Source organism: Herpailurus yagouaroundi, unplaced genomic scaffold, assembly GCF_014898765.1.
Source record: "Herpailurus yagouaroundi ecotype Mexico unplaced genomic scaffold, PumYag 216, whole genome shotgun sequence".
In the NCBI taxonomy this organism is placed as follows: Eukaryota; Metazoa; Chordata; class Mammalia; order Carnivora; family Felidae; genus Herpailurus; species Herpailurus yagouaroundi.
The window spans coordinates 565322-586130 of record NW_024412447.1 but is presented as its reverse complement, the minus strand read 5'-3'; the positions used below and the strand labels follow the sequence as shown (position 1 = coordinate 586130).

Sequence of the window (20809 nt, the reverse complement as noted above, 5' to 3'; positions counted from 1 at the left end):
CCCGTGGCCCTGACGCCAGCACACATGTGTAGGCCCCACCCGCACCTGCACCTGGCCCGCACGTGATTGGGGCGGGGGCGGGGGCGGGGGGCGGGCGCCCCACCCAGCTTTTTATTAAAAGAAGCAAGCAGAACGTAACAAAAACGTTAATACTACCAATAGAAATTGTGGGGTCAGAGAGAGGCATGTCAGGTGTCAGCTAACAGCACCCCATGCTGTGGAGCTCAGGAGGGCTCAGCATCACCGCAGGGTCACCCCGAGAACACGACCGGAACCCCCTGGAACCCCCTGGCACGGCCCCCTCCTTTAGGAAAAGTTCCTTATTTGCTTGGAGGTTGCAGAGAACACGTGTTTTAAGTTTTTCTTTTGAAAATTTTCATTTGATTTGGGAGGCAAAACAGTGACACAAATGTCAGAAGGCCCCTGGGAAGGAAGACGGATTTTGGTGAAATCAGAGGGACGCAGGCTGGATGCAGAGGGGCCCCCCCGGGAGGTGACAGTGGAGGCACTGGGCCAAGGGAGGCCAGAAGTGGGGGGCTAGAGAACTACTGAGTACCCATAACCCAACAGGCCTGGAAAAGAGACCCCCTCCTAGTCCCAGAGGAGCTCTGAAGACACTAAGTGGCCACCTGCTGGCACCCCAGGGGGGCGGGGTGGGGCGGAGAGGGGGCAGAGCGTCCAGCTGCCACGGTCCACGCCTAAGGGACGCGCACCAAGTAAGCCCGACCCACCCGACTGCCCGATTCCGGGCTCCTTTCTCCTTCAGCTGCCCTGAAGTACGACAATTACAAGTGTAATTTGTGAAAGTCTCTGACAGGTGAACGGGTGCCAAGCTGTGGTCCATCCGCACTACAGAACACCACTTGGCCACAGAAATGAATTAACGCTACGCACGGGGGTAAATCCTGAATGATCATGCTGCGTGGACCCGAAAAAGACAAAAAGAGGATATGACTCCACTCGCGTCACATTCTAGAAAATGCGAATCCATCTACCGTGACCGTGATGCAGAGATCAGGGGTTGCCTGGGGGCGAGGGGTACAGATGAGAAAACTTAGGCAGTGACGGAAACTCTTAGTATCCTGACTGCTGACGGTTTCGTGCGAGCACATGCCAAAACTCATCAGAGTGCGTGTTCTACGTAAACTCTTAGACAAACGTGTATTTACTTACACAAAGACCAAAAACCTAATGTAACTCAGTGAACCTGACTTCTCCCAGAGCCACGCACCCAGGAGGAGGGTTCTGAACAGATCCGCACGGACGGTACCCTGGGAGACAAGGACAGCTCCCGGTTGTTTCACTCAGACCTTGTGGACGCCACAAATGCCACCACCGACTTCGTCCCCAGGGAGGCCAACGGCAGATCATTTACTTTTCCCAACTACCAAGAGGTGAAGGTACACCCCACTGCCCCACGACCAAGCCGAGGCTGAGACAGGTTCAGCAAGATGTCGTGGGTCACTGGTCACAGAGCAGAGGTGGAATTCGAAGTAGGTCAAGGCTGTGCTGGCAGAGAGCATGCTTTCCGTCACCACCCCCGGCCACTCCAGACACACACCCTGTGCAGAGACACTTGCCTCTTTATAGCTGATCAACACCTCCTTTCCCCACACGGGCAGAAGTGTCTCAAAACGAGAAACACTGTTCATTTTCGGGAAGATCCAGTTTCGCTGATTAATCACTGGGGCAAATATTTACATACAAATCCCGGAGAACAGCGAGCACCGGGGCAGATCTCCAGGCCACATGGATATCTGATTGCCAAGCGGCCAGGCGGAAGGCTTCATGTTGCAAACTTCAATGCCTAGCCTACTCAAGTCTTTGGCTGATTCCCTGAACCACAACCAACTCACTCCTACCTGGTCCTCTAAGCCAACAGAGCCCACCGTCGTCTGGGACGTGACGAGCCGCACTCAGAGCACCTGTGAGTCCCCAAGACCTCGATCCAACTGGTTATTTAAAGAAAATTAAAAAACCTAGGCCGAAATGGTGAACAGGCCCGACTCTGTGGCAGTTGGGAAAGAAAAAGCAGGCCACAAAACAGCTTTAACCACCTATAAAATGGTCTTTAAGGCCTATCCGACTCGCAACGAACGGCCCATTGTGTTCTGGCCTGAACCGTAGAGAAGCGGCAGAACTTACCGGAATGTGCCAAGAACCACCCAGAAATCACAGCAGCGGACGTGTTACAGCGCAACTACCGAAAGAAAATTAACGCAGGCCACGCGACACTCGCCAACGCTCCAGGGCCGCACCGGAAAAGCACATTTTATCGCCCGCAACCCGCAGCGGGCCAGCTTGCATGCGTCGCGAGCCCTGAGCGCCCCCGCGCCCCGCAGCTCAGCGCCTGGGACACTCACCGTGGCGCCGGGGCTGCCGGCCGCGCAGGTGCAGGCGCAGCGCCGGGCTCGCGGGCACGGCTGGCCCAGTGCGCGGCGCAGGAGCCCCGGGGCAGAAACACGCTTAACCCGGACGACCGGACCGCCGGGGGACGCAGACCCCGAGGCTCGGTCCCGGGGTGGCCGTGGCTGGGCGAGGCCGGCCAGGGGCCCGGAGAGTGGAATGTGTCGGGCCAGGCATGGGGCGGCCGGGCCGGGACTGGGGGAGGCCCGGCTGGCGGGGAGCTGGGCCGGGGCACGGGGGAGGCCGGGCTCGGCGTCCTCAGTCCTCCGCCTCCCGGCCGCCCGCCTGCTCCGACCGCCGCGGCGACAGGCAGCGGCGCGGGCCAATGGGGGCGCGGGGCGGCGAGGCGCGGCCAATGGAAGGCGGCCGGGGGCGGGGCGCCAGGCTCGGCGGAAAGCCCTGGAAGGCGGCGGCCGCGGCGCAGCGGCTACCTGAAGAACAGGGTCCGGTACATCTGGTGCGCCTCGTAGTAGTCACCCTTCTCGACGCTGGCGCGCAACTTGCCCTCCACGCGCTGGACACCGCCGCGATTCCGGGCGCCGTTCCGGGCACTCTCCTGCTCGGCCATCGCCGCCGCCGCCATCGGGCCGGCGCTCCGCGAAGGGCTGACGCTGTCGCAGGCGCGGTCGGCAGCGCCTCTCGGCTTCCGTCCCGGCGGCCGTCCGACGCCCTCTACGGTGGCCCGCGAGGAGCCGCGCGCAGCTGGAGGCGGGCGCGCCGGCGGGCGACCACGTGGTTGCGGGGCGGGGCCGTGGAGCCAGCGGCGGACGGCCACGTGACCTCGGGGCGGGGTCGCGGAGTCTGCGGAGGGCGGACGCGTGGCCGCTGGGCGGGGTGGAGGCGGCGCGCACGTGACCGCGGCTCGCTGGCTGACGCCACAATGGCGGCGGCACGTGACGACCGGGTTCTGGGGCGCTGCGGGGGAGAAACTGAGGCTGAGCGGCGCGGGGCTGGGGAGGGCGGCCTGAGGTGAAACAAGCGGCATTTCCACCATCGTTGGGACGCAAAGATTCCTAAATAAAAGCTGTGTTTTCACGCTTTCGGGCGCGGGTACAGGGGAGGTGAGGGTCCTGATGTGGCCCGGGTTTGGGACCAAAAAGAGGTCGAAGTGGAGACGACACGTCATCGCTCGAGTCGCCGGCTCGCTTGGACGCAGAAGCACCTGTTAACACAGAGCTGCAAGTCTGGTGGGAGATGGGGACAAGGACAGGACAGGGATGGGGGCAGGGGACGAGGACACATACGGCGGCTGTGGACCGGGATGGGGAGAGGGTGGGTTTTGGGGACAGGGATGGGGACACAGATAGAGGCTGGGGACACAGGATGGGTTATGGGGACAGGGACAAGGATGGGACAGGGGATGGAGATGGGATGAGGACAGTGGATGGCTTCTGGGAACAGGGACAAGAATGGGACAGGGGATGGGGAGAGAGGATGGGTGATGGTGACAGAGATGGGGACACAGATGGAGGCTGGGGACAGAGGATGGGTTATGGGGACAGGGACAAGGATGGGAGCAGGAGATGAGGACACAGATGGAGGCTGGGGACAGTGGATGGGTTCTGGGGACAGGGAAAAGGATGGGACAGGGGATGGGTTCTGGGGACGGGGATGGGGACAGGGACTGGGGGGGGGGGCACAACTGCAGCCCAGTTGGATTTCAGTGTCAGCCAACATCAGACCCCGGAGGATGTTGATTACAGAGTCCTTGTTTGTAACCTATTGTTCGTATAGATGATGCAAACAAAGGTCGGTAGATCAGTAACCATTAAATCCCCAATGGTATTGCTATTTTGTTTAAAGTTCCTTTGTGACAGATCTCCAGGTATTTTTCACAATGGAAAAAAGGGAGGCACAGCGCTGTTAAGTGGAGTACGCGGTCATTTGTCTCCTGTAAACAACAGCGAAGTATACACCTATTTTTGCTAGTGGGCACGGTGTCTCCAGAAGGTCAAAAACAGAGTGGGAACCCGAAAACCGACAGGGAGACGCAGGTGCAGCCTTCCCCTGGGGGTCCTGGCCTCCAGGGTCCCTTCCGGGCGGAGGCCTCACGCCCCGCCACCACGCCCCGCCACCGGGGTGCTGTGCTGCTTCCTCCCGCCGCTTCAGCTCTTGCCGAAGAGGCGCTCTGTCCTGGCTCACTAGGGATCCTCAGCCCAGGGCCTCACGCACGCAGTAGGCATTCAGGAGGTGTTGACTGAATGAACCAATCCCGGGTCAGACTTACAAATGAACCCCCGTCCCAAACCCATCTTTGGCAGCAGGTGCCCTGATGACGCAGATGTTCCTTGGAGGAGATCCACCTCCTCTTTTTCCCGATTTTCTCCATGTCCGGCAACCCTCTCTGCAGCTCACCTCGTTTTCCCAAGGGGCCGTCTCTAGAACTCGCAAGCGTCATCGCCCCACACCCCGCGGGCAGGAACAGAGCAAACGGAGAAAAGACACCATTTATTATGCATTCGAAACATCACATGCGCTTTTAAAAATTTAAACTCTTTATTTAAACATTTCGATAGCATCTTATCAATTTGGTGGCAGCAAAAGCAGCACTACCAAAGACAAGTGTTTTGAAAAGCATTTACAAAAATACCGCGCACAAAGTCCTGTCTTGCATCTTTAAAAATAAATATTCAAAATACTTCCACCCAACTCCCAAATTTAGTTTTATATAGGAAATTTTGATTTATAGATTTATCCCGTAATATATGAAACATCTGTATACATTTTATCTGACTTAACTGCATAGGCATTAGTTAGTCCCAATTCTAAGAAGAGTGAAAAAAATGCTACTTTGTGTAGTTTTTATGTATCTGAGGACTGTTGTGCAATATACATAAAACTCTTCAGAAAACCAGTCAGCACCATCATTTACTTTTTCTGAAAATACAGTATTTATGAGAACACCAAAAGAACGGTCTTAACCAATAAAACTTCAATAATTTTTAAAACATCTGTAACACTTTAAGTGCCTTGCAGATATCTCATTTATAAAGTCTGCTCAGTAAAATAGTCTAAATATTAAATATTAACTATAAACAATGAGTCTCAAGGAACTGAGAACGGCCGACAGCCATAGTAAGAGGCAAATCCCAGCTAGAGGCGGGAAGAAAGTGCCACTGTGAGAAAAAGTATAACCACAAAATGTAATGGTTTCAAGAATTTGCGACCCTGAACAATCCCCTTGGATAACCGTCAGTGGAGGAAAAATTTCAGACTCGGAAAGACAGGGAGCAGGTTAGTGTTCAACTCTGCAGCAAAATTCAAAACAGACGCAGACGACACCCACAAGCCTGGGTGTCCCGGCTCCCTCGGACACTGCGCAGACTCGGGGACGGCCCCCGGGGGGGGATGAGCCTCCTTGAGACCTGAGAGCTCGACTGATGTGTCCATTTAGATCCAGACCGCCCCCTTTCATGTGAGACCCCCCTTCAGCCCACAGTAAAACAGACTAAGCAGAAATACACATTGCAGGAATTTCCCCACCTGGTGCGGGATAAAGGGAAAAATCCTACCCTGGAAAAAAGGAGTTCACAACCGAAACTTGGTGACGCGGTTTTTCCCTGAAAGAAACGTGTGCGGGATCGAACACATGAAATCGATCTGCCCCCGAAAGTCCTTGAGAAGGGCCAGTGAAAGGCTAAATATCAAAGCTTCACACACTTCGACCTTTTAATTTGCTTTGTTCCTGATGTCAAGAAAATACAAGTATCAAGAGCTTCATGTTCAAAAACAAATCCCCAAAACAACACATGTGTCTTTGTGACCCACACATTCAAAGGAATCTCCACAGAGATCGGCTGTTGCTGGCAGACCTCGGTGAAACTACGCATTCGACATGCAGCGTTTTCTGTGGACAGAAGAGCAAGCAGGGCGTCCACTCCCAGTGGCAGTCGGTGGCGTTTATTTAGGGGTGACAGTATCCTGTTACTCCATGTGCCCTGGTTCACAAAGGGTTCCAGTGTGTCAGGCTGTCCCAGTATATACAAGATGTACAAGAACTGACAGCAGGATCTTTACTTGATGGGTTCTCCGTGGACTCTGAACCGATAAAGACACGTGTATTCCGGATGGCCCCAGTTAGAGAAAATCCGAAGTTCCACTATTTGGAAAGCTCTCTCGGGTCTTTTCTGGAATCACAAGGTGGGGAGGAAATCACGATTATCCACATGAACACCCCAGGCCTGATCACTTTCCCGACCATGATACTTGAGAGTAAGCGGTCAAGCTGGAGGATTAAGTTCTCAGTATGAACTAAGTCACGTATCCTAGGACACGTAGCTCAGGTAGAAACGGACTCCTAGCGGGCCCCAGATTTACTTTCGGCTTCCGGCAACGGGACACATGCACGTGGAACCACATATACGCTAAGAAGGCTCCTCTGGGAAAAGTCAGGAGGCTCAGGGTCACTCGCTCAGGCTGATGCCCACGGACCCCACCGGGCAGCTTTGCTGAGGCCAGCGGGGGGTCCTGCTGAGCCGAGAGCAGGCGGAGTGCGCGTCAGGCCTCGGGAAGCTACGGGCCAGGCCGAGCCGCGCAAGTGCTTACCGGCGCGTGGAACATCTGGAGGGACTCCCCGTCTTGATCATATGTAAACCGTCCCAGGAGCCGTCCTTCCTCCTGGTGTTCGTTTTCTAGTCCCTGAGACCAAAGCCACACAGTCGTTAACAAATGGAAAAACGACACTGCGTTAACGAAGACTGCTCTCCTTCTACACAATCTGGGAAGATTAAAGCAGGAATAAGGTCTTCTCCAGAAGACCTGGTAAATGCTGGGCATTCCACAACCACACAGCTCACGACAGGCCCCCGAGGGAGGTACTGTTCCTCTCAGACGTGGACAGGGAAAAGCACAGCTGGAACCGGCAAGCTAGCAAGAGAGGAGGGACTGACCGCAGGCACCCCTCTGTGACCGCCCGGGCCGCGGCGCTCCACACGCCACAGCGGAGCCCCAGGGCATCGGATGAGCCCGGGGAAAGGACGGCGGCTCAGCAGGCTGTGAAGCCGCAGGAGGCCGACTCGCAGGAGGGCAGACGGGGCGCCAGGAGCTAGTGTGGAACAGGGACGGAGGCTCGGTTTGGGAAGGCGAAGTTCCGTGAGGGTGGCGCGGCAGCGGCACAGCCTCGTGAACGCGCCGAATCCGGCAAACCGCACGCTTAACGTGGCTGAGGGGTGACTTTGGTTTGTATTTTGGCGCATCAAGGAAGCAGCCAGTGGGAAGTACAGGCGACTGTCAGAGTGGGTCAGAGCGGGAAGGGACTTCCGTGCGAAGCGTGGAAGCAGTGACAGAGGACGAGCAGAGGGGACTACGTGCAGCATCAGGACGCACACTGGGAAGCATGTCTGTAAGAGGGACGCGTGACAGGCGTTTCTATGTGGAAAAAGCTCAGAGGTGCTTAAGGAAACTAAGACTCCCGGAAGATAAATGAATAAAAACAAAATGAACCTACAAAAGAGGAAACATGCGTGTGAAACACAGAAACGTAGACCAAGTAGGCCGTTTTTACCGGCCAGGCTAGTGGAGGTTAGGACCAGAGGGCTCAGTGAGGAGAAGCACTGGCCAGGGCACGCTCACGCCCCCCTTCCGCCCCCCGCCACGAGGTACACGGTGGTGCCACTGTGAGTGTCCAGTCTACGGGGGGGGGGGGGGGGGGGGGAGGCGACCGCGGGTACGGCCGCCGGCCCCCAACACAGAAGCTGCGGCGACAGCGGGAGAAGTGGAAAGGTACGCGAGCGCCTCGCTACGTGACGGTGTTTCATGTATTTAAAGGTGCGTACGAAGCGTTTATCACCATCATAAAACACAAACTGTGCCGTCTCGGCTGTATCTTTTACAGGGAAAAAAGTGGACAGAGCAGAAAACGCCAGGATATGAACAATGAGTTCTCTGGGTGCTGGGATTCTGGGGGCTCTTTCTCCAACTTTCGTGTTTGGGAGTTTTCTGTAAGTTCAGCAGCGTATAGTTGTCACGCCTGCCTTTATGGCCGAATGGGCAAACGTTCTCTAGACACAGAACTCTCCGGGTCGGAGGGACTGGTCCCGGGGGCAGCACTCCCACAGAGCGGGGGTGCAGCGAGCACAGTCCACGCCCGCTGGCCTCCCTGAGATAGACTGGACCGTCTCCCTCCGCACGTAACCGGCTCAGAGCACGGATGGGGGGACAGGGGCCGGTGACACAGACTTGTGTCGACAGCCTTTTCTGGGCTCATCTGAGGGAGGTTCTGGAACTGAAGGGAGGGGAGAGCCGGGACGAGGCTCACTCACATAGACCGCGAAGTCCTTGGGGGCGCTGGTGATGTTGCCCGTGGGCGACAGCGTCTTTGGTATGTGCTCCAGAGTGAAGGTGGTCGGGTGGATCTCCATGGACAGCCTCACCACGAGGTACCCCTGGGAGCCCCTGAATGCCCAGCAGTTGCCTGGATAGATGTCAGGCTAGGGAAAAGGCAAAAACCGAAAACTTAACACACGTGACCCTAGAACGGCACGGGGGCCGGGGTACTAGCTGCCTGCATGGTGAAGACCCCACGAATAATCTCTGGCTCCCCAGCACCTCTACTGACAGCCTACAGGCAGCCAGAGGGCTTGCTGCATGGGCATCACACACCTTCTGCATGGGTGATACACTGCACCCTTACAATGAAATAAACTAGAGAGAAGCAGCACCACAGAGCTCATGACGGGGAGGACAGTGCAGAAGCGGACCCGCACAGCTCAAACCTGTCGTTGAGGGTCAACTGCAGGTTGAACGAGCCCTGAAGAACGTATCTGACAATCTGAAACTTAACACACAGCAACGACAAGATACTAGTAATACCGACGTAGTAATAAGCAAACTTCTACACGGTAAACAGCCATCATAAGCAAGATCAAAAGACAAAATGCGGAAAGGCCTTCGCAACTTAAACTCCAGAGGGTGACGATCTCCAGTACGTTAATGAGTTTCATAAAAGTTAAGGTAACCGGCGCCTTAAACGAAAATAGACAAGACAAACTCATTTTTTAAAAGTAAATTTAAATGGTCCTCAAACATACGAAAAGATGCTGCATGCTACGTACTAACAATAGAAATACAAATTCAAACGACAGGTGGTTACCCTTTTTCACCGAAAGGATCAACAATAACGCACGGGTTTGACGGTGTCTGTCGTTGAACCGGGGGCAGCGTTGACTCTAACACACGCCGGTTAGAACGTGCCCCTCCGTAACCTGGCGCTATCCAGCAGAGCCCGTCCCGGCATCTACCCTCTGACCCAGCTACCCTCTGCTGTCCCTAAGATACACTGGCAAAACACAAAACGACACAGGCGTAGGGATATTTTTGTGAGAGAAGCCACCATGCCTGTGACGGGGGGCCTGGTGCATGCACTGTGCTGGCCAGAAAGCACCAAGTGAACGAGGCAGGGTCCCCGGCAGGCAGCTGCTCGTGAGCTGGAGCAGGAGGGGAAGGGATAGACACAGCGACACCTGTGTATTTGCTCACGCCTGTACTCAGTTTTGGTTGATCCCTCGTTCCTGATTTATGTATCCTCTGTACCTGCCCTGTGCAAATGGACTGGGACCTCAAGGGTTAAGCTCTGTGCACGGAGGGTGCCCTCACTGGGAACAGCTTCCCCAGCATCCTGGAGGGTGGCACCATTCAGTGAGCCCTGGCTGTGCCCTCTACAAGAAGGTCTGGGCCTGAGCCCTGGGGGGCTGGGGGACACTCTCTCAGCTGCCCTGCCTTGGTTGTGGAGGTAGGAGCCGGTCCTGTGTCTGCAGGCACCAGTGCCTCACGTGCAGCCTCCCCGTCCAGGTTCCCGTGTGGGTGCTCCTCACAGAGCAGTCCCTTCCTCACGCACGCCTAACACAGAGTGCCACCGATCCAGTCGGCGGAGCAGGCACGACTGCCGTGGGCCAGTGTGGTACCGGGGGGACGACAGGAACATCAAGACCTCTGAACTGTTATGATGGCAAACGGCCCCACCCTGCAGCCAAGGCAGCACCTGCCGGGGTCCCGGGAGCACCCACAAACCGGTGCAGGGGCACGCGGCCGTCCACCCCGCGCCTGGGGGTGCGCACCCGCCGTGGGGTCCACCCGCCCGCAGCGATGGGCACCCCGCCCGACACGCGCTCAGGACTGAAGGGAAGCCGGTCCCGCGCACCAGACCACAGCCAGGCTACCAGGACAGCACCCGAGCTCCGAAATGTTAAGTTTACCGATACTTAAACATTCACAGTAATTCACGAATTCTCTAAGACTGGATGTGTTTCCAAGTGAAAGACAGCTATCCTGTGCACAGTTCCCACAAAAGGAATCGTTTGACCTTTCTTCAAAACTGTCATTAACACAAGGCAGCATTTCAGAACTGAAGGGAAACCAACATACAGTTGAAATTCCTCCCCTGAGTCTTTGGGACAGACCGTGTAAAAAGGGCGCGGAGCAGCAGCGTGTGCTGAGGGCAGCCCGCGGACACCCCAGACAGAGGCAGCCGCAAATGCTGTGTGAGCACGGGCCCCCCAGGCCCCCGGGGCTCAGTCCCGCGGAGGCACCTTCCTTGAGGTGCGACCGTGTCCACCTGCTCTGCCTCTTTAAAGAGCGAGACAGCGCGAGCTTGTCTCACGAGAGAAGGTCCTCGGCCGTGAGCATGGCCACAGCGGAGCATCGCCTCTGCGGGGACTGCGGGGACAGACTCGCAGACGAGGGCACACGAGCACAGCGAGGGGATCGGAGGTATCGGGGTGGTGCTGGGGGCTGTGCGCAGACCCCGGGCCGGCCGGCTCACCTGGATCACGACGCGGGGGGACTGGGAGAAGTACCAGAGCGGGATCCCGAAGAGGCTGATCAGTGCGGTCTTGGTCTCATACGTCTCCGAGCAGCGAGTGCTCAGGATGCTTCCACCTGAAAGCAGAGGTCGGAGCTGCCTGGGTGTCTGCACCGGCCGCCGGGAAAGCGGTCACGGGGGGCCCGTCCCCACCGCGGGGGCTCACGTGCAGGTCTCTGTGTCCACAGGGAACCGTCTACTCTATGATGGGCCCCAGGCTCGCTCACTCTTCTGCCAAGCCGGGCATTCAGAGACTGCAGCCGCTTCAGGACACAAGGGAAGCCCCCCCTGTCTGCACTACGGCAACTCTCAACGAGCTTTTGTTCCTCTTTCTAAATAAATGACAAATCGACAGGCACCAGAGCTGCCTGACAGGTGCACAGGTGCGTCTGCTCTCAGAGGGCCTACTGTGGACAGGCCACAGCGACGGGACATGCTCGATCAGCAGCTGCTCAGGGAACGGCGGGGGGGGGGGGGGGGGGGGGGGGGGCGTGTGCTACCAGGTCCAGGGGTCTCCTTGGAGTAACACAAATATTCTGGAGCGAGACGGCTGCACGACACAGTGACCATGAACCCGCCACATCAGATGCTTTTCAAAGGGTGAAGCTTAGCTTATGTGAATTGTATCTCCATTAAAAAGAAGTGTTAAAAAAAAAAAAGAAAAGGTCCAGTTTGCCCCTCAACAGGAAACAGGGCAGACAGGATGCTGGTGGCAAGGCACGTGAGCTGGCGTGGGGAACAACAAATTAAAACGTCATACAAATGCAAATACAAGCTCGTATTCTAAGAGGCCGTGGCTCCCGAGTGTGGCTGTCCATCAAACCCCTCAGGACACCTGCACAAGCGCGCACATGCGGGCACTTCCCCTGACTGTGGGGGGCAGACCTGGGCGCTGGGAACTCAAACAAGAAGAGAAAGTGATTCTGACCTCACTGATCAACAGACTTGAATTTCTCAACCTTTGTATTGTGTCTTTAAACATCCTATTCTCACTGAAAACAAAAAGCGTCCTTAAGTACAGACACTGTAAAAAACAGAGTCGACAAATGCCTTGCGTAGTGACAGAACCTTCCGTTCAACCTCATCACAACTGCCCAAATTCCAAATTAATGACATACAAATCTGTAAGGATTAGTTATGCTTCTAAGAAAACAATGACCCAGCCGAATGGCTAGAAGAGCATTTGATGTCTCAGAATTGCAAACAGTTTCTTCATAAATCACTGAATTTCAAAAACGTGTTTATCACGATATTCTAGAACAGTCATTCTCAACAAAATACACACACAGAAGAGTCGACGGCCTTCCTGACTCCCATTCAGCATCAGAAGAACGTGGAGGACTTTGCTGGCAACAGAGGCTCCAGGCCAGCACGCGGCGCCGCTGCAGAGACACAGACGGCCGGCGTCACGGCCGCGGCTGCAGTGGGGCCAGCGGGGACCAGGCTCCTGACCAGGGGCGGCGCTCGGGTTTCCTCACGGGCTGGGTTAGGGTAAACCGTGTCCCTGCTGCCGTGCAAGGCTCCCCGACGCTTGCACTGGCTACCGCGTGGCAAGACCTTCTGTTTCAGGCACCTGGGTGGCGCAGTCGGTTGAGTGTCCCAGGGTGATGGGATTGAGCCCCGTGTCGGGCTCCGTGTGGGTGTGAAGCCTGTTGAAGATTCTCTCTCTCTCCCTCTGTCCCAGACCACACGCGCACACCCTCGCTCTAAAAAAGAACCTCCTAAGAGAAAATGTTGGTCTGCTAACCCTTGGTCTGCAATTCCTACATTTTAAAAACTCAGAAAACTAAGATATTCTCTTACACACATGGTGGCCAAACCTTCCCCGAACAGACATCATGTCTGTCACCTGGAGTCTCGACCTGTCTCGTGTGGCATGGACATAGGCCCATTTCTTCACAGAGACACTCTGTGTTTGATCCAGGCGCTGTCCCGAACGTCCCCGAGGAGGCAGGTGACGGGAAGCGTGCGAACCACTTCACCAAACCACAATCCTCTTAAATTCTTTGTTAATTTTTTTAATTTAATGTCACTTTTTAAAGTAGGCCTCACGAAGCATGAAGCCCAACGCAGGGCTTGAACTCATGACCTGGAGATCAAGAGTCCCACGATCTACCAACTGGGGGCCACCGGGCGCCCCACTAAACCGCAATTCTGTTCCTCCAAATACACCTGGGCCCTGAGCCTGGGCACGCGGGCACGCAGCACCTCCCCGACTTAATGGACCACAAGTTTCTCCTTGATGTCTTTGCGGAACCAGAACAGCATCCCCATCGCTCTACGTATTCAGCAGCCGTTTTCACGGACAGGTACCACTGGCTACTTCCTGTCTGTCATCTGTGTCCCCTACAGAGTGACAGCTCCCATAGGGCCGGGACCCAGAACAGTCCTCACACGCAGCAGGCATTTAAACAGAGCTCACTGGACACCTAAACAACACGTGTTCATGTTATCGAGTGCTCTCGGAAACCGTTTAAAAACCACTTTTCTGGTATCAATTACTGTACTTCATTACTTAAAAAAAACACACCTTACAACGCAAAAGATCGTAAATACTTAAGCAATATTTCTGTGGCAGTAAACTCTGATGTAGCTAGAAAAATCTAAAAGCTACTCAAATGCCCCCAAATTGGGACTTGGCTGATGCCCACAGTTACACGGGCTCACGCCCATGGACGTGTGAGCATAAACACCGGCCTTCTGTGGGAGAACCTGACCACACGCTAAATCAAGAGCACCGGGGACTACCTAGTTCTAGCAGGTTCGGGGCCACATGGAATCGGGGCAGGTAGCAGCGGTCGCGTCTGCAAGGCCGCCAGCAGGTGACCACCGTGTTCAGTCTACTCACCACCAGACTCCAGGGCGAAGTCCACCATCCCGGTCTTATCTTGGGAATACAGCTTCAGGGCGTTGTTCACAAGGACACGCGCTTGCTGGACGGAGGCAACGTGCATTAGTGGGGGCCAAACAAGGCTCAGGTGTCGATAGAGAAATGAAGGCCCGATGTCTTACTAGAAAGGCATCTTCAGTTAACTGTAGCAGAATTCACAGGCACGGGGAGTGTCGGCCCTGCGCCAGACCACAGGGCCGCCACGTGGAGGTGGGACGGCACCACCCTTGACCCGGGGCTCACACGCAGCCACAACGGTCACTGCTCCAGAGACCAGGCCCCCAGGCAGCGGCTGACCGGCATCGAGAGCAGCCACAGCCCGCCGAGCTGGCACCCTCTCCGCACCCCACACGGCGCCAAGCACCTCTGAGACCACAACCACATCCCTGGGGGACCCTCGTCGGGTAAGACCTCAGGATCTGCCAGCTCGGTAACCAGGTCATCGGTTCCGTCACGATACACGCCTCAAACATTTCCCATTGCCTACTTACCGCTTCCGTTATCCCAGAAGCCCCGGCCTCATTCGCAGCAGACGGTGCGGTCTCAGGGCCGGAGACCTGCTGTGTCACAGAAGTGTGGCGGGTGACGCTCTCCAGCACCTGCAGCTCCAAATCCCGCAACAAACCCTGCAAATCACCCTTGCTGACGAGCCGGGAAGAAAGTTTCTGTAGCAGCCATTCCAGAGAACCGCCTTGCTCATCGGAGAACATGAGCTTGATAGTTTCTCTGACTTGGGCGTCCACCTAGTAAAATCATTAGTAAGCAGAACGTGAACTTGCTGTTTTAACCAAACCATCTAAAAGCTTCATTTCTGTCACCTTAACACCTCGCAAGGACCACAAACCTTCTCCAAAACCCATAATGTAACTGTGACAACTTTCTCCCTTCACGTTAAACTCGAGGAGCTCTCCAAAAGCGTTGGAATACGTTATAGGAGGGCCGAGGGAAGGGAGGCTCCTCCAACGTGGTCGCCCTGCACGCGCCCCTCAGCAGGCACTCACTGGGGGAGTGACTCATGGGTCAGGTGCACAGAGGAAGGAGCCCCCGCTCTGCAAACTCGGTGCGGTAAGGAAGCAGTCACGTAAACAACATACGTGTGACTTTCCATGTGCCAGAAATGCCCCTGTGCTCTCGCTCTACCCGCCCTGGCTCTGTGACGGATGCGGCACGGACGGATGCACAGGAGCAAGCACAGAGTCCCACAGCAAGGCCGGGAGGCCCACCTGGCCCCTCGCACAGCTCCGCAGCGCTCCGCACAAGGGACACCCTGCTCCCGCGTGAACGGCGGCCCTCGTTCACAGGCCACAGATGTGCCACGGCCTCCAGCCCTGCGAGCCCTCCAGCACTAACCCTGCAAGGCTCCTCACGGCCTCCGCGGTTCCATCTGCCTGTCGCTCTCATTGCTGCCGGGGGCCCCAAGCGGGCTGCTGCCAGGTTCGGAATATGCATCTGTGAAACTGGCTGATATCCCAAGATCTCCCCCACGAGGGTGGAGGTACCCAGTCCCACCAGCCACAAGGAAGCCGTCTCCCCGAGTCAGTGCTGGGGGGGTGGGGGTGGGTCTGTCCTCCCTCTCGCGGCCACTTTGAAGGCCGAAGGACAGGTGTTCACTTTTGTCTGCAAACCCGAGGAGTGGAAACGAGTGACCCGCTCACATGCTTTGCCCACGTCCCCACTGTCTTTGCTGTGGCCAATGCCAGGAGCTCTTTGCAGAGCAGAGATGATTTCATCAACTGTATCGCAGACACTTTTTCCCAATCTACTGTCCGACTCTGACTTACGATAGCTTTTGCCATTCAAATGTTTCTTTTTCCATTTTCATGCAGCATAAATGTCTGGATTTCCTCTTTTGCATAAAGAAACTGGGGCCTGAAACATCACCGGGATATGTGGCAACAGGAAGCTAAGCGTCAGAGTGCCGTGCGAATCTACTCTGGTGAAAAGACGTACAAAATGGCCTGCCCCCAAACCAACATTGGCACGTGGCCATCTGCACACAAAGTGTGGACAGACGCACACCTAGGTGCTAATGTGCTAGAGGAAATTCCAGGAGAGCTGAATATTAACTATTTTATGTTAAATGTTAAACGCTATCTTAAAGGTTTAAAACTTCAGATGTAGGGTGACTCATGCGGTTAAGCGTCTGACTCTTGACTTCAGCTCAGACTGTGATCTCATTCATGGTTCGTGGGATGAAGCCTTGCATCGGGCTCTGCACTGCACAGTCTGACTGTATGGGGCCTGCCCGGGATCCTCTCTGCCCCTCCTCTGCACGCTCTCTCAAAGTAAATAAATACGTACATAAGTAAATAACTTAAGATATAATAAAAGTTCTAAAGAAAGTTGAAGTTCATGAACATAAAAGTTCAACTATAGTGTTTTATTTTCTATGATAAAACATTTTACAACTTGCCTTTCCGTGTATCGTGCTGACTTCCTCACAACTGGTCTTCAAATGCTGCCACCTGGACAATTCTGATCTCAGATCAACCAGCTCCAGTTCCAGCTGCTTAACCGTGGAAAGGAGGTGCGGCTCTTCCTCAAGCCCGCTGGGAAATCGGAAGGAGGAAGGAAGTCAGGCGTCCCCAGTCGCACACGCTTAAAGTAAACGCGTGCGATAAACACGTGGAGGGACCCACAACCCCACAGACAAGTCAATACTGTAAACACAGCGACCTGTCCCACCTTAACATGGAAACTTAGAAGTTTCAAGTCAAATCCCAAAGAGACCTTCTTCCACAGCAGTGCACACATGAACACACAAACGTGCCCTGGTGTTCAGGTAAGATGTCTAACACATGCTACTTACTCCCAGCGGCTGTCAGTAGCAGGAGAAAGCTCTCAAAACTACTTAGTACTTAAAACCCACATCTCTAAAAGAAATAAATAGGGGCGCCTGGGTGGCTCAGTTAAGGGTCAGACTTCAGCTCAGGTCATGATCTCACGGTCCGTGAGTTCGAGCCCCACGTTGGGCTCTGAGCTGTCAGCACAGCTTCGGATTCTGTGTCTCCCTCCCCCTCTGCCCCTGCCCCGCTCGCCATCAGGCACTCTCTCTCCCTCAAAAGTAAACAGACGTTAAAAGAATAATAAATAAATAAATAAATAAATAAATAATAAAAATAAAACCTGTATCTATCTCCTCAAAACTATAAAAAAGACATCTAAAATCAGACAAATTTATCAACAACCATTACAATGTTGAACATGAAATTTTCATGCTAATGGAACAGGTAACTGAACTGAAAAACGTACGGCTTCAGAGTTTGTCTTAGTAATTCCTATTTTTATGTAGAAATTGTACATTATGACGCAAAACATTGTGATATTGTATTTGCTTAGAGGCAGCTGTGGTTGGTAAGCCACCAACGCTACACGTCTCCAGGCAGGAGAGTCCGGGAAAACCATTTTAGCATCCACATATCGGCATAGCAACAAACCTTCTTGTGGAAATACAGGCTCTGAAATGGAATTAAGATGTGCTGTTAACACTCATATCCATCCTGACGGAAGGATATATGGGGTCTAAAATAGTGATATGGGATCTAAGAGCCAGAGACAGGAAGGTGCAAAGTTAGAACTCATCGTCTGGTCCCCCGTGCGGAGCCACAGGAGTGACAGGAGGGACAGAAGGGCACAGGTGTCATGTCACAAACACAAATGGGGGGGGGGTTGCACAGGGCCCACATGGATAAAATTGGAGGGTGTGGAAAACGATGTGCAGCTTCGAGCGTATCAAGGGAAGGGAATGGCGTACTTCCAGAAGAATCCGGGGGAGCCGATAAAGGTGCCAGAGAAAAGGCCGGGGCAGTGAGGACCCCAACAGCATGCCCCCAGAAACTGCTTGGGGACAGGGCTGTTTGGGCGGCCAAAACACAGCCCAGAGGTGTGGCACAGCGCCCCCGTCCTGTATGTGAGAAGGCCCCTTACAAAAGGGCGGTCCTGGACGGCCAGGGGCGGCCCGCAGGAGAAGCAGCTGAGGCGGTGCGCGTCCAGGCCCAGAAGCCCACCTCCTACCGGGGCCCCGCAGGGAGCCTCTCTGTCGTCAGTGCCGCCAAGGGTCGCCCACCAAGATGCCGTGGGAATGTGTTCACCCACAAAGCGCAGTAACTAGAGGTGCACACGGGGTCCTGCCAACGACCACTCTGTCCCACACAACAAGGAGACACAGAAGACAAAATTTTAATTTATTCAAAATTATCCTACCTAGCTGTTCGCAGCTTGGTCTGTTCTAATTCCTTCTGGATGGCCTAAAAGTGAGAGAAAAAAATCTGTTTATATACAAGAGTTACATACTAGCATTTTATAGATCAGACACTCAATTAACCACGTGTTTCCATATGAAACTACACATATTTATCTGTGAGTTTTCCCTTTAGTTCAAAGCCCAGACCTGCCCACTAGCTGGCAGGGGAGGGATGTTTATTTTTTCAAAGAAAACTATTAACACACACACGATGTGTATTCAGAGAGCGGTGCCCGTCACATGGGACAGCCTGATGGATTTTCCAAACAAGCAGCTCCCGTAACCTGCACCCAGGACAAGGAGTGGAACACTGCCACCACCTCTGGCAAGTCTTTTCTGAACGTGGCAGGCTAAGGAAATGACAAATACACAAAGATGTGATGATGAACAGGGTCCGTTCAGAGACGCGGGAGCTAACCAGACCACAGCGAGTCGAGAACTGCGCCTCTTCAAACTGTAACCGAACGGAGGGGGGCGTCCTCCCGGCACAGAGCGAAGCGAAGGCCGTCCCTGCCCTCTCGCTTCCTTCTCCGGCTGCCCACCTCTCCTCAGTGCCACAGACACCCTGGTCAGCGGGTGACCTGAGCTCGCCTGGCTCCCCTGGGCAGGAACACGGCAGCTGCTCCAAGACCCCCAGGGCTGCACCACGGCTCACGCTGGGTCCGAAGGTGCCCGCTGACCCTGAATCTGAGCGCCCCATGGTGTTGCTGGCTCAGATCACTGCAAACATCCTGGCCTCCCTCCTCTGCCTTCACCAATACCTGATAATAACAGCTCTTCCACCAGAAAATTAATCTGGTCTGTCAGACACAGTCACTCTGGGGGAGGCTGTGGGACATCGAGAAGAAAGAGGGGCCCTGGAACCTGGAGAGCCGGCCACAGCTCGGTCCCCCCGCTGCCACCTGAGCTCAGGGCCCCCTCAGACACCTCGGAGTCCGTGAGGCAGACACGCTAACGCGATGAAAAGGAGCTACCAGGGGTGGGAGGCAACAGTGAGAAAGATTTTTCCGTTTTACAAAGGACAACAGCAAACCCCCTAAAAGAGGCACTTTAAAGGCTAAGGAGTGGGACAACCGGGGCCGACCCCGATGTCCTCTCACTGCTGGGGCCACAAGTGAAAGGTCGAGAACGCAAACCTCGGATTTTTCTGTCAGCTTTCCAAGAACGTCCTCTAGGTTTGAGATTCGCGATTCGTGCTCCCGGCGGAAGGTCACGGAGTCAGTCTTGGAAAGGAATGGAAAGGAACAGGAGTGAGCACATGGTAGAGGGGCGTTAACAAGCAGCCAAGACCTGGCAGTCGTTTCTGTACAGAACCCCAAACACTCGAGGGCGCCCGGTCACGGCCTGGCATCCTGGGGTCCCTCAGCGTCCTCACCCCACCCCAAACCCCGGAGCTCAACACAGTCCCACTTCTCCAGATGCGAGCGAACATGTGGACGCCTTGCGACTCTCAGGGGACACTGCACGGACAGCCCCTGCCGTGTGAGCCGCTCCCAGTGTGCGACACACAGCCAGGCGCCACACGTGACCTGGCGGGAGCACTTCCCCACCAGGCTGCGGAGCGCAGCCGGGAGGAAAGGGACAAAGTGTTGCACAGATGAGCTCTCCTCCGCGCTCACAACACGAGAGACGAGAGACAGACAGTTGCATCAGATGAGAAGAGTTTTCCAGCACAGGTGAACCCCAGAAAACTGCAGTTCACACTGCACACAGGTAAATACCGGGAAACGGTGTAAGATGAACCCGTGAAATCTGTACGTATGCTAATTTATAACCTAAGTTTAATAAGATGAGCCCAGAATGCATAAAATTTGGTCATTTGTACTACACTAAAACGGACTCTTGGGTTTGTTTGTGGGTTTGTTGTTTTTAGCTACCATTTCTTTTCTCCACAAGAGAAGGAACTAAGTCATAGGCAAAGGAGCTCGCCACTGTTTTATCAAGGACTTCACGGTCCTCTCGCCCCGCGGTGGTGACAGTATTTCAGGCTGCCTCAGCTAGGAGCACATGCTACCTGATGGGACTCTGCTCACCCACAAACGTTCTGCCCATGGGGACAGCTGGACTGTTGTAGGTGGTGCATCACGGATCCAGTCCAGCTATCTTGTTTTTCAAACCGGCATCTCCCTCGAGACGGACGCGCTTCAACCCTTCCCACTATCCCCGTCCCGTCTGCAAAAAACGGGCCAAGTTCTCATTCACCCTTTCCATCTACAAAGTTCTCACCTGGCCAACAAGAACAGACCAGTCATAACTGTGCCAGCGGGACGTGACTGAAGTCATCCCAACTTTATAGTCAAGAAAACAAAAAATAAGCAACGACTAAGGAATCAATGAAGGACGCCAATGCTCCTTGAGCAGGTACAAACACTCCAAGCATGGCAAGCTGGGGGACAAGCTGGGGACAAGCGGGGGACAAGCTGGGGACAAGCGGGGGGCAAGTGGGAGACACGCTGGGGGACAAGCTGGGGCC

The 20809-nt window shown here is 54.9% G+C and overlaps 2 protein-coding genes across 16 annotated transcripts in view; both read right to left on the bottom strand.

The window, feature by feature from the left end:
- The window catches only part of GET4 (guided entry of tail-anchored proteins factor 4), a 19003-nt gene extending 15929 nt beyond the window's left edge, over positions 1-3074 (bottom strand). Inside the window, exon 1 of the mRNA XM_040455687.1 lies at positions 2838-3074. Coding sequence (XP_040311621.1) covers positions 2838-2989 — 152 coding nt within the window. The 5' untranslated portion in view covers positions 2990-3074. The remainder of the gene's footprint in view (positions 1-2837) is intronic.
- A 1765-nt stretch (positions 3075-4839) lies between these two features.
- SUN1 (Sad1 and UNC84 domain containing 1) overlaps positions 4840-20809 on the bottom strand; it is a 53451-nt gene continuing 37481 nt past the window's right edge. For all 15 annotated transcript variants that reach the window (XM_040455675.1, XM_040455676.1, XM_040455671.1 and 12 more), the window contains 9 exons: positions 19473-19559; positions 18297-18340; positions 16507-16642; positions 14585-14836; positions 14052-14136; positions 11165-11280; positions 8667-8834; positions 6952-7044; positions 4840-6533 (listed from right to left, as the gene is read on the bottom strand). In XM_040455675.1, the coding sequence (XP_040311609.1) occupies positions 6420-6533; positions 6952-7044; positions 8667-8834; positions 11165-11280; positions 14052-14136; positions 14585-14836; positions 16507-16642; positions 18297-18340; positions 19473-19559 (1095 nt within the window). In that variant the 3' untranslated portion in view covers positions 4840-6419. The remainder of the gene's footprint in view (positions 6534-6951; positions 7045-8666; positions 8835-11164; positions 11281-14051; positions 14137-14584; positions 14837-16506; positions 16643-18296; positions 18341-19472; positions 19560-20809) is intronic.